This window comes from Coturnix japonica, chromosome Z, assembly GCF_054131305.1.
Source record: "Coturnix japonica strain WE chromosome Z, WE-NBRP24, whole genome shotgun sequence".
In the NCBI taxonomy this organism is placed as follows: domain Eukaryota; kingdom Metazoa; phylum Chordata; class Aves; order Galliformes; family Phasianidae; genus Coturnix; species Coturnix japonica.
The window spans coordinates 39205760-39219804 of record NC_140702.1 but is presented as its reverse complement, the minus strand read 5'-3'; the positions used below and the strand labels follow the sequence as shown (position 1 = coordinate 39219804).

Sequence of the window (14045 nt, the reverse complement as noted above, 5' to 3'; positions counted from 1 at the left end):
CACTGAGACTTCCAAAGTTAACTAAGCAGCCTCTTCGGAGTTACCTAAGATACAAATTAGCACAGAGTCTTTTGTGTTACTTTCATTTTATTATTAAAATATAATATTATTATATTTTACAACTGTGATGTCAATCCAACACAGAAAAGGCAAAAAAAGATAACAGCAGATGAAATTATTGTAAAGACAGCATAAATCCCACTCACAGACTCTCTGTGCTCCATGCATTCCATCAAAATGTGAAATAGATGACTGGACTGCTTCTGTCCCAAACTAAACATGTTTTGAATCATTATTAAAACCTCCTCCTTCACTTGTGGGCGCAGCTCCCTGAAAAAGAGATACATAAGCTAAAATATTGTTGGTTATCTCTCCCCAGTCCAAACAACACCCAAGGGAGAGGAAGAAACTAGGCTGAGCAGACACTTCTCTGGTGTCTTACTGCTTCCTTTGTCCAGTAAAAGAAGGCCAAGGTATCCTATAGCATCAGTTATTATTCACACAGATATTTTCTCTAATCATGCATACTGGAAATAAAAGAAACGAGTTAATTTTCAAAGGACTGTCTGTGCACACAGGGCAAAAAAAAACACTGGAATTTTAGCAGTCATCTTCATTCCTTCAATAATAGTTTATGAATAAATTCAATTCCCCATTCTTTGTTCATTAATCTTAATATACCTCTTTCTTTTCTACACCCATTTTCCCCTTATTTCTCTGCTAACTTTGCTGTTCATACTCTTCTCTCCTGTTCAAATGACCAGGTGTTTTTTTTTATTATTATTTTTATTTTAAGATCAAGAAACATTGAGGGAAAAGTGAAAAAAAAAAAAAAAAAGTACTTGTTATAACATTTTAGAGAAAAATAGCATGCTCAGAAAAGAATATTAAGATAATAAATAAATTATTAGTGCATATATACAGTGAATAACTGAAGTTTACTAAGTTGTCATCTTCTAATTGGAACAAATCCAGTTCAGTTTTTAAAAAAAAAAAAAAAAAACTTTTATGTAAAGTCCTTTTGACTTTTAAAAACTTTCACAATAATAATAATAATAATAATAATAATAATAATAATAATAATAACAATAATAATAATAGTAATAATAATAATAATAATAATAATAATAATAATAATTTGCTACACAAGTTCATACTTTTTTTTTCATTTTGGATACAAAACTGTCATCAGAATAGCTTTAATGTTGAGTCTGTAGCTAAGGCTGAACTGGAGGTGGCAAAAAAGTCACAGAAAGAATTACAAATACATTTTAATGCTGGGTTAACCAAAGCCAAACCCAAGGCATATCACTCCTCCTTCTGCCTCAGTCTTAGTTGCCTACAGCCACTAACCCCACTCTAGGAGCATTAGAAGAATTACAAATTATCTCTGTGGTTAGGGCATTTTTAGATCCCCCCCAGCATGGCATATCATGCACTACTCACCCTGTATCACTTGTGTGTTTATGGGTGAAAGCCAGAATATCAGCAGCTCTGCCAGTGCCCTCATAGACCACCACAGGGACAGGTGGGCTGGTCCTTACATACTCCCACACCATTAGAATCACACTGGCATCTCCTTCCACCACCAACCCAACTACAGGTACACCTTGGCCCACTCCTGTTTCAAAACACAGCTACCCAGTTAGAAATAGGTCACAGTTGTGCACACAAACACACAAAATAAAAATTTTAAAACAAAATAAAACAGAAGCAAACAAAAAAAACCCAAACAAACAAACAAAAAAAAAAAAAAAAACCCACATCATCAGGAGATAATATAATTCCTGGGTGACTAATACATAATGAAGTCTTATAGTAAGTATGTAGTTCAACAGGTGGAAAATTGTGTGTCTAGCATCTCTTGCTTGACCTAATTTTCCTATGAATTATTTTTGTAGTACACAGTGATGGTGTTTTAAAGGTGGTCCATACTCCTTTCGTTACCAGAACAAACAGAAAAGTAGTTTGTTACTTTGTTTTTTTAAGGATTTTCTCAAGTTGTACACCAGTAGGGTATTCCTCTCTATAATCTAAAATAAATCTCAAGATGCAATAAATAATTAAAAAAAAAAACATAAAAATTAAAAAAAAAAATTAAAAAAAGAATTACTCCTAGCATGAAAAAAATATCAGAGACTGATTTAGAAACTCTAAATACAAACCATTAAAACTATCTTGCAAACATATAAAGAAAACAAGGATTGAATATCATAAAATTCAGCTAAGGTATTTTTAACATGCCTAAAGATTTACATCACTGTGTAAGAATGGTTTTCCACAAAAAACTTATACAATCTAGTACATAAAAGGAAATGCTCATCTATGTAATAAATATTTCCTTGATAATCTCTGTACTACAATTCAATTGCTGCATACGCAAACAATAAAATTTACATAATATGATAAATAGAAATACTAGATACAAGTACTTTTGCAACCAGCCTTTGTCTCTGAATATGGGGAGGTCACAGTGACAGACACATAAGGAGGTTAAAAGTAACAAATGATTGTGTTCTTTCCACCTGGCAAAGCTATCTAGTGCCTATATAGAAACTATGGAAAACTGCATGGTGAGCAAATGCTCAATACATACTATGGACAAACAATGTATTATTTCCAATTCAAACTGCTTTGTGAGAATGCCATTCTTTTCATTTTTTTCTGAGAAGCTTGCACTGGGCAACTTTGAATCACAGTGAAATACATCACAAATGAATTGTTGAATCATTTATATTGGAAAAGACCTTTAATATCAGTTTAACATTAACAGTTACAACATTAAACCATGTCCCTAAGCAACACAGACAAGAGAAAATGACAGGAAGTGTCAAGTACTTCCATGACATTTTAGACAGGGCTTTCTGTGTTAAAGCTGACCTTGGCAGTACTTACTTGTGTGTATCTTTTGAAGTGACAAATACTTCTCCAAATTCCTCCTGAGCATCATTTCATTCCCATACTTGCCTACTGTTCCATCATCTGCCATTAGAAAATGAGAATGCATGCTGTTGAGGGTACTCAGTTTGCTGAGAGGATTACCAAGAGTCTGGTACAGGCAAACTACCTATTAAAAAAAAAAAAAAAAAAAAAAAAAAAAGTTATTCACAGAAAACAGTGAAATATACCAGGCATGCTGCCTCATTTGCATGTATTTCTTCATCACATCATAGTCCAAAGAAAGTCCCTATCATGTCTTTTGTTGCTCAAGTAACAACTCAAGATCATTTAATATGATCTGAACAGCAGCATTGTTTATAGCCAGAAACATTTCTGATTAGGCAGACTTGCAGCCCTCATTACGAGATACTGACAACCTTTCTTTGCAACAGTTGAAACACAATGGCACTTTTTTCCTGAGTGTATTTCCAATAAAAGCATGTATGCTATCATTTATCAGGAATGATTTTGCCTTACTTGTCAAGTGTCTTTAAACAGTTACTTAAACTGCATCCTCACACTGACTTAAAATTCTAATTTATGAATAAAAATCACACATATGAATTGTCCTTTTGTATATACAATTAATGTTATTGCTTGTCCTAAATCACGTGAATATAGAAATAAATAATTTGCATCCACAAGAAAATTACCTAGTTTTAAAGCTATCTATTTCTATATGAAAAACAGAATACACTGTGTCAACATGCCGCAGAATTCTGGCCCTAAGAAAAACCTAAACCTCTGATGCTAAGAAAAAATATCAAATTAGTGAAATGAAGCTAGCAAAAAAATAAAGTGTGCAAGAAAGCTAAAGCATTACTCAAATATGAAGGATTTTATTACTAAAATGCATCAAACTCACATCTTTCCCAATGAGATCCCTCTGGTTCTCAATGATACCCCATGGGGGGATTCCAACAGCACAGATTTTTCTCAGGTATGGTGAGGTACGTCCTTTCAGTGCATCTCCAACATGTCTGGATACTCCTAAACAAATGATTAACCATAATTTTTTTTCTGCATTTGTGGCTTGCTACAGGACAATAACTGAAGGACTTCCCACCATGTATGAGATTTCATCTGAAAGTAATGCCTCCTGTTTTGTTAGGTTCACACAATGTCAGAGGCAGATGTTAGTAGTAGGGTGTCGTGAGTTAACAACGTAATACAGGGTTCTCGTGCCAGGAAGATTTCTTTATTGCTGTGATGATCATGATCATAATGCTGTATCTCTCTCTCTCATTCTTCTAAGCAAGTCATTTTATATTCTGCTACATGCATTCAGTACATTTCCACTAACAATCCATTGGCTGGAAAGCAAGCAAATTCCATAACAAGTCTTCATAATCAGCAGAGTTTATCTTATGCCTACGTACAAAACATCCCTGTTTATTCAAACCATCTGTCTACTTTCCAGATCCTCATTATCAGACAGTTGACATCCAACAAGGCCAAGCAACTCTGACAGTAGGGAAGTTTGAACCTTCCCACAAATATTCCATTCAGTTTTGTTTCTATGTGACAGACAGCAGCAGAGAGGCAGTCCTACAAAATGGCATCTGACACCATTAAATTCCTCCATATAAAGCACTGAATTCCTCTATGCAGAAAAAATGGCACCCACTGACATTTGTTGGTGCTTACTGAAAGCTTATGGAGACCAACCAGTGAATGTCAGCACAGTGAGGTGGTGAGTGGTGCATTTCAGCAGTGCCAAAAGTAACATGAAAGACAAGCTATGTTATGGACAGCCATGCACAGTTTTCATACTGCAAAATGAGCTGATCAGCTCATCCACACAAATCATTGGATTATGACCAGGAAATTGTGTACAGAGCTGTATATTGGCTTCAGTGAAATGAAAACAATGGTGGCTACACTGGAATATCAAAAAGTTTGAACCAGGTGTTCACACCTGGAATAGAAAGAACTTCACACACAAGTTTGTCAGGACCTACTGAACCAGTACTGTGCTGAAGGCAACCATTTCCCAGATCTCATCATTACCGGGGATGAGGTGTCATGTCACCACTATGAGCCCAAGTCAAAACAGCAGTGCATGGAGTAGCAACAGGTGAATTCATCTCTTGCAACATGATAACACACAAGGCTCCATACCACTTCAGACTGTGGAGCATACCACAAACCTTGACTGGGCTGCCCTACCACACCCCTGTTAACAGTGCAGATTAACATTTCTGACTTCCATCTATTTGGGCTGATGAATGACAGACTCCACAGGCAACACATTCCTAGCTGTGACATTGCCATAGCAGCTGTGAAACAGGAGGTCAGCTCCACTGGTGAAGATTGTTATGAGTGTGGCATGTAGGCTTTTGTTCAACGCTGGCAAAAAGTACGTAGCTAATGGTGGTAACTGTGTTGAAAAACAGTATTCCTTAGCTGAGAGTTTCCTCTATCAAAGTGTTATTCTACTCTTTGTATCTGTTACAGTTTCCATGAAAATAAATAGGATGAATTACTTTCAGAGCAACCTACATATTGTATTCTGTGGTTATGTTTTAACCAGAAATAAACCATCCCCTGTTTGTATACTTGATATGAACTGCCATAATTGCAAGGCTTAAACTGAATAACCGCACACTTCAAACCCAAATTTTTAGTTCATAATATCCATCTACATGCCAATGGCACTTTCTATCTAATCATAAAAACTTCATTATTTACATACAGGGTGGTTCCCTTGTAAGGTCGCTGGACTCAATAAAAGATAAAGAAGTAAAATTACTTCAGTTCTGTGGCTGACCAGCCACCTCAGTTTTTGAGAGGATAACAGGCTAATAACTTAATTGTACGGATTATCAGAATTCAAAACTTTCCTAGTGGGAAAAAAATAAAAAAGAAAAAGAAAAAGGAAAAGAAAAAGAAAAAGAAAAAGAAAAAGAAAAAGAAAAAGAAAAGGAAAAAGAAAAAGAAAAAGAAAAAGAAAAAGAAAAAGAAAAAGAAAAAGAAAAAGAAAAAGAAAGAGAAAAAGAAAAAGAAAAAGAAAAAGAAAAAGAAAAAGAAAAAGAAAAAGAAAAAGAAAAAGAAAAAGAAAAAGAAAAAGAAAAAGAAAAAGAAAAAGAAAAAGAAAAAGAAAAAGAAAAAGAAAGAGAAAGAGAAAGAGAAAGAGAAAAAGAAAAAGAAGAAGAAAAAGGAAAAGGAAAAGAAAAAGAAAAAGAAAAAGAAAAAGAAAAAGAAAAAGAAAAAGAAAAAGAAAAAGAAAAAGAAAAAGAAAAAGAAAAAGAAAAAGAAAAAGAAAAAGAAAAAGAAAAAGAAAAAGAAAAAGAAAAAGAAAAAGAAAAAGAAAAAGAAAAAGAAAAAGAAAAAGAAAAAGAAAAAGAAAAAGAAAAAGAAAAAGAAAAAAAAAAAGAAAAAGGAAAAGAAAAAAAAAAGTTATATCTAGATTTGAAAATTTCAGAAGTTCAAAAAAGCTTCCCACGGTCATCAGAAACTAAATATTTTAATGAAGCAGATAAAACTGACTGTAAGTCCCATGAAAGGCACTGTATTTCTTACTACTTGTAGAATACACTGCTGTTTAATAACAAATAAATAAATCAGAATGCCCGTCAATAGTAAAAGGCACACATTGTTTGTCATTGAACGATGCATTGTTCCTAAAACAAAAATGTTTAATGTGTCAAAAAGTACCACAAATTATAAAACTAACAGTTTCATTATATTTGCCTATACACAGAGAAAGAACACTAGAGGAAGACTGAAACAATAAGAAGAATTACACTACCACTGTTGATGCCTTCAGTAATGATCCATGCTCCTGTAGTCTCAGCAGCCTTCACCAATCCTTTACTGAAAACCTGCTTGATCTTTGGGGGAAGTTTGAAATTTTCAGTGCCTCCATGCACAGAGATTACTAGCTTTGGCAACTCCATCTGCCATTCATTAACCATCAGGTGCAACAGTTGATCCAAACTGCTATCATAAGAGAGTCTAATGTACTGGAAGAAACAATTGCAGACAAAATAAACATCACTGAAATCCTTGAAGAGAAAAAACTGCAACATCATACCAATTTCCCAGCTCTAGCATCTTAAAGACTTCGTGCTAGATTAGAACTTTCATAATACTGTTAAAGTGATTGCACAGAAACACGTCAGCGAGCAATATAGGCAGTTAGACAAGCAGCTACTCTTAATTGTGGTGAAGTTCAACATAAAGATATAATGCACATACACTAACTTCAGTTGCTTTTAGGATCCTCCTTCTCTCTTAAAACAAACCAGCCTATAGTCACCAGTGTCACTCTCTGCCCTTCTTCCAGGGAATTATAAAAAGAAAGCAGACAAATAAACCCAGCAATCAGTAGGAATCAAATTACATGCAAACCTTGGCATGGTAAGTGTGATCTCCATCTTGAAAATTGATTGTACCAAATGCATCTGTTGGACTTGTCTTTGTGTGTTTTTGAACAGACCATTTTTCATCTCTCTGCAGGGCAGTCTGACAGACGGGCCAGCTACAGTCTACTCCTTGGTGATCTCCAATGAGCCTTCCACAGCAACATCTCACATTAAAAATAAAATTAAAAAACAATTTTATATTACATAAACCTGTGCACAGATCTAGGATCTCCACTAGAGTAGCCAAAACAGTTTTCTTCAAAGAAGGATATTGCAACATTCTGACACTAAATAAAACAAGAGTGAACTCAGATAAAAAAAATCTCAGTGATGGTTAAATGACATTTAGTTAATGAATAAAGATGTTTTGCTGGATATGTCATTGGTTCTCCTCCTGAGGAACACTGATACCAGTTTTACAGTTCACCCACAAGTTAGTTCTGGTCTGAGCTATTCAGCTCAGATTTACTGGAATCTTCTGTAAGATTTCAGAGAATTATCTTAGAACACTGAAATTTGCTATAGCAATTGCAACGGGTTACTCCAGGTGCAGAAAAAAGATCTAGGAGCTACAGTCATGAATGCAAATGAGAGCAGCACTCTCAGTCTAAAGAGACCTCTAGATTAACTCCAGGACACCAGCAAAGTGCATATATGCATATACAAAATAAATACTTTGATTGTTAAGGGGAATATAACAGAAGCTCAGTTAGCATTTAAGATTTGCAGCAAGATGAGTAACTCAGACTCCAAATTCAATCAGTATTATGGTCATATGGACCTCAACAGGCTCCAGCCTGTTCTAGAGAATTAAATTTGATATATTTGTAGCAACATCTGATACTTCACCTTTCTTGTAGACATTTTAAATGCCAACAAACTGTTAGTGATGGGAAAAAAAAAAACAAAAAAACAGGGAATAGGTTAGGAGGCACAGGAACTGCTGAAACAAATTAGTCATCTATAAACTTTATTCTGATGAGCCCAAAAGCAAAATTCACGTTAATTTTGACTTCTCATTGACAATCCAGGTCAATACTCACGAACTATACAAAAGTATCCAAGCTGGAGATTGGCAAACAAGCCAAGTGTTCTATAGATACGCAATTAAATAGTTATTACAGGAAACAAAGCACTCAAAACAAATGGAAAATCACTGCTGACATTTTAAGTGCTATCAAATACTATATGGGCTCAGACTTCACTTGGATGTGCTATACAGACATATATTTTTTAAAGCATTTCATAGCAATGTAGCTGCAAAGGCAGGTAGCACAAGGAAAGCAGCTTTGGACATTTGCCTATAAAAATCATGAGGCCAAGGACTCCATTTGTTCATGGCATTCTGCATGTAACTTAAAGGAAGGACAAGAAAAAGAGGTATTTTCAATTAAATTATTGGTCTTCAGAGGGTAAGTTTCCTTACAGCTGAGGAAATAACCTCCTTGCTCCAATTTTCTCATTTTCTCTCTCTCTCTCTCTCTCTCTCTTTTTTATTTTATTTTTTTTTTTATTCTTTCTCCTGGGGTAGCAGCAAAATATCCATAAAATATATCCTTTAGAGAAAAGGTAAGCAAGCCTTTGAATACCCTATTTTTCTTTTGTCCTGAAAATATCTTAGAGCCACTGTACTGCTCCTAGAGTAGTCTCACTAAAACAAATTCTTTTATCCAAGAGTCAATCTGGAAGACAGCAAAACTAAAGCAGTCTCATCTAAGTAGTACATTAAATTTCATTATTTACCTAGTACACCATATTACACAGTCTGACTCAGCAAATGCCAGTGCTTGGAAGAACGGTGCTGGAAGAACAGTGTGTGCCCCAGTGGTGCAGTCGTAGGAATGCCACGTTGCAACACCAGTAGGCCCGGGTTCGAATCCCCCCTGTGGCGCAAGTGGTAGAAGTGCCGCTCTGCTACACAGGGGCTCGAATCCCGGGGGTTGGAGTCAATGACCTCTAAGGTCCCTTCCAACCCGCACGAGACTGTGATACTGTGTGAAAAGCATTCAGACTTATTAGCAGTAGATTACATTTTTTTAAAATCTGAATTAATTTCAGTTCACGGAGTAAACCATCATCAAATTAGAAAACAGAATGACTGTCCCACATGTTACTGCTCCATACAGGGAGCGATCATGTTAGTGGCCATTAGAGCAGCAAGAGCCAGAGCAACCCTACTTTTTAAATCAGAAATCCTATGGAATGCAATCAACTGACATAACAAATAACTACACTAACCTTGAAATTGACAGGCCAAATGAACATTGAGCAATTTTCATCATTAGCATTATTTTCACTACATATCTAACATCTAAGCGCAAATGTCCACAGGTGAGCTGCACTCAGAACAGTTCAAGTACACTGTGCAGACAGCAAAGGAACTGCACGTGGACCTAACACATGCATTGCAGGGTATGTACACCTGTTTTTATCTTGGAGATAGTCACAATGAGAAGTATGAACTAAAAAAGAACTGGTATTTCCTGAACAGCTCATGCTCCACCCCAAGTTGACACGCTCAGTCTCTTGAACTAAATAGGAGAAATGGACAAAGTCCTAATGCCTCCCTGATCAGGGAGGTCAAAAGCCAAGATCAAGAAACTAGAAAGGGTGAGAAAACCAAAGCACATTACACACATCTGTTTGGCTTTGTTTTGCTTTCCCATAAGCTTTTGTGCTCTGTGCCTAGTGAGGGAGTTCAAGGAGGAGAGGAGCTAGCAGCCAAGGATAGTGGTCAAGCCAGGGATTGCTTCAGAGCACTGGAGCCACACACACATCCCTGTGACCTGCTGGGCTGCACCCCAGGGTGCTGATGGAGCTGGCTGATGCCTTTGTACATTTGTTAATACCTAGATTAATTTTCCCAAAGTTCCATCCATCCTGGCCTTGAACATCTCCAGGGATGGAGGGTCCACAGCTTCTCTGTGCAACATGTTTCGGTGCTTCATAACACTCAAAGTGAAGAATTTTTTCCTGCTGTCTAATCTAAATCTGACCTCTATCACTTAAACACCATTACTGCTTGGTCCAATCACTACACTCCCAGATAAAGAAACTCTTCTCAACTTTTCTGCAGGACCTCCTTAAATACTTAATGCCAACAGTGACATCTCTCTGGAGCCTTCTCCAGACTAAATAACCTCAGCTCCTTCAGCCTCATTCTGTAGTAACAGTGCCTCAGCCACCTGATCATCCTTGTGGCACCTCTAACATCTCACTTCAGCAGACCCATGCTGGGATCCCCAATTCAAATGAAATACTTTAAGAGGGGTCTCACTAGCAAGAAATAGAGTGGGATAATAGCTTCCCTCAGTTTGCTGGTCATGCTTCTTTTGATGCAGCCCACAATATAACTAGGCATAAATGTGCCTAAATGGTAAGACAGAGACCACTTGTGAAAGCATCTCAAATGTGCAAGAATCTAGAAGTACTGCATTCCTGAGCACTCACTCAGTGAGGCAGGTCTATATTCTGTCTGGCAAGTGTTTATGAACACTAAAAGAACAGCAAATAGAGGTAATTTCAATAGGGAAGCAGCAAGTTTCTCAAATTTCATTAGGAACTACTTAACAGAGTTATTCTACTTAATATTAGCAAATACTTGTTTAAGCCACTCATAAACAGTTTGCAAACCTTGGAAGTTTCTTGCAAATAAGAAACCACTAAAAGATTTCAATTGCCTACAATGTTGTGATATTGGGTCATATTATAATAGATGTCAAGTTCATTCACATCAGTTTTGGACTATGTGGAAAATGACAGATCTCAAGCTGACTTCACAGCTGATCTAATAAGTACAGTATAAACAATTATAATGCTCAGGTGAAAATTACTTCTCCTTGTTAGGCATAGGAGAACTCTTCTAAAACAGAGCTATGAGTGTGGATTCAGATACACAAGTAGAAAATAATGTTTAATATTTGAAGAATCATACTTGAAAATAATAGCTGGCTGAAAAAAAAAAACATCAGACAACCCTATATATTCCGCACATGTAGAAGGAGGGACATACATGATACACAGGAAAATGTTCACCAAATAGTGAAAGAAACAACTAAAAGATAAAAAATAAAAAGAAAAATTGAAAGGTAAAGAATTTCATTACAGAGAAGGCTGGAAGAGAAAAACGAACACGCTTTAAGGGGTGCACACTTTCAGTTTCTCTTTCTTCTTTTCTTAATTTAGTACCAGAATTCATGCAACTGAACAGTTTCATTAGAAGACTGGTTTGATGAAAGCTTTCTTTTTTTTCTTCTTTTTTTTCACCCAAGTTAATTTTCATACCAGAGAGCTTCTCATGCCAACTAATAACATGGTAAAACCAAGAGGGGAGATGGCACAGAACTGCAGAACTGCTGTGGTGTTAACTTGAATCAGATTAAGACATGAAACTACACCTTAAGTACTCTTTACTTAGCATACATTGCCCTAAAGGTATAAGCACAAGTTAACTTCAGTTTAAAGCACAAGTTAACTTTAGCTTACGTACACACCAAAGTATCACCAAATCAGCAGGAAGCAATAAAATCTTTACAGCATTTCTCATTCTAAAACATTTGCAAAGAATCTTAGGATCTCTTTTCCTCTACTCTAAAGCAACCATTCTTTTTGCACAGATCATCTGCTTCCATTTTAAGATCAATGCTATTCTGTGTATTAATCATTTTCAGCAATGTGATTCACAGAAGTAATTTATTTGCTTTTTGGAAAATGTGATTCTTCTTTCATATAGGTCTTAAAAGTGAAACAAACAATAGAATACAGTAGAATAGAGGACTTTAGTTCCATTGGAAAAGACCTTCAAAGACCATCTTGCTCAGCTGAAAAATGTTAAATGTCACATAAAAAAAAGCAAATAATCTTGCTTATGTATATGACAGGACCAATTTTCAGAAGTTTCCTATCCTCAGTTACTGGAGGACGCTCACTGCTTTCTGGTGCTTCAGCTTTCAAAAGCCTTTAATACAAAACAAATGCAAAGAAAAGTTAACTTTTTGTTATAGTAACTATTTATTATCATAAACAATATCAAAAGGTGCTTGGAAAAAGCAGCTGAGCAAAGAACCTTGGATGGGAACCAGCAAGTTAATATAAGCTACAAATACTAGCTGCCTGAAAAATATACAGACCAGTTAAAAGCACCATAATAGTGTAATTTTTGTTACTTATTGAAGGTGTGGATGCCCGGTGCAATTTTCAGAAATTCTGTCATCAGGGATGCTTCCATTGCCCTCTTTCTACTCTTTTTATTTCATTTCTCCTCTTATCCTGATTCTTACTGTTCCCATTGCCTTCCTTTCTCTTTCCCTGTATCATCCAGGATACAGCCTGAACTTAAAGATAAACTCATTTACAGAAGTTATTTTGGTAAAATTTTCTACTGCAAGTAAGTTAAAGTTTATAATGTAATTGATTTCACCTGGGTTTATGGTAAACCTTCCCCTCAGTCTCCAAAAATGATGTTCTGACATTGGAAGAGGAAGGATTTTTATGTTTTTGCTTCCTGGTGTAGGAATGTCCATTGCTAGCTTTTGGTCATTTAAAAAATCATATATACATAATTTTTGCAGTGTTACCTGATTAAATTCTGGCACACCTGGCATCCTGCAGGACATCTGTGATAAAGATAAATAATTAATATATGCACGTACAAAAGAAAACATCTGTAACAATACTCATATCAATTCACCTTTGACAAAATTCTTACCATCATAATTAAAGGCTATCTTCTTCTGTGTTAACCACTGGAAGAACTACTAGATAATTTCAGTGATTTAGTTTGCATGTTGCATCTCAAAATATATATTCTATCTACATTTCAAAGATGAGTTCTTTATTGTCTACACAATCCATGCATTCAAAACAATAATACTAAGTTCACATTGTCAAAACATGATCTTGCTGAGTATATTTAGGCATCACCTTCTGTTAGATACAGCCTGGAATGTCAAATCATGATTTTTTTCTTAGTTCCCACAGAAAGGCTCAGGAGTTTGATCTTTTCCTTAGTCTTCCTTAATTGTTTATAACTTCATATTCAGATGAACAGCAGCATTTGAAATGTATGAAAATTACCAACAGTAGTATTGTAAAGATGGGAAGAATTGTGTTCAAACTTCACAAAACACCCATATAAGTAAGTGTATTCTGATTCTTTCTAACTTTAACAGAAAGAAACGAAAGTAACTGTTTTACCTGTGAGGGTCTTTTAAATAGGGAATAATGTTTGCACATTCTCTCTTACTGAAGACTTCTTCTATCCACGATTTGGGGGTCTGAAAAGACATTTCAAACATAATTATATTCTTTAACTTTAGAACACAGAGCAAAAAATTGCATTAGAAACTTTAGGTTGCTATATTTGCTCAATTTCAAATAATTTCCATTACAGTGTCAAATGAAACCAAATGCTATTACCTGAAAATGCAACTCAGAATTGTACAAGGCCTTCACTCCCAAACTTTTTTTCACTGAAATATGAATCCTAACGTATACTCCCATTCCTCAGTAATAAACATGAAAATGATTTAGGGGATCACATACATGTAACTGAAAGCACTTCATTCTGTTTGAAGTCTACCAAATAGCAATAGTACTAAAACTGATACTGTGCATAAAAGGCATTATTTCATTTTTACCTGAAAGACACTGTTTACTCCTTCTTGTTTTATTATTATAACAGATTTCAAAATTGATGCATCCTGGTTACGTTTACTGAACTAGGACTGTGTTGAAGTA

The 14045-nt window shown here is 35.5% G+C and overlaps 1 protein-coding gene across 3 annotated transcripts in view; it reads right to left on the bottom strand.

Moving 5' to 3' along the window:
* The window catches only part of TRPM6 (transient receptor potential cation channel subfamily M member 6), a 93739-nt gene that overhangs the window by 57937 nt on the left and 21757 nt on the right, over window positions 1-14045 (bottom strand). For all 3 annotated transcript variants that reach the window (XM_032441425.2, XM_032441426.2, XM_085529929.1), the window contains 8 exons: window positions 13503-13582; window positions 12884-12922; window positions 7294-7471; window positions 6692-6905; window positions 3806-3930; window positions 2896-3067; window positions 1447-1621; window positions 207-330 (listed from right to left, as the gene is read on the bottom strand). In XM_032441425.2, coding sequence (XP_032297316.2) covers window positions 207-330; window positions 1447-1621; window positions 2896-3067; window positions 3806-3930; window positions 6692-6905; window positions 7294-7471; window positions 12884-12922; window positions 13503-13582 — 1107 coding nt within the window. The remainder of the gene's footprint in view (window positions 1-206; window positions 331-1446; window positions 1622-2895; window positions 3068-3805; window positions 3931-6691; window positions 6906-7293; window positions 7472-12883; window positions 12923-13502; window positions 13583-14045) is intronic.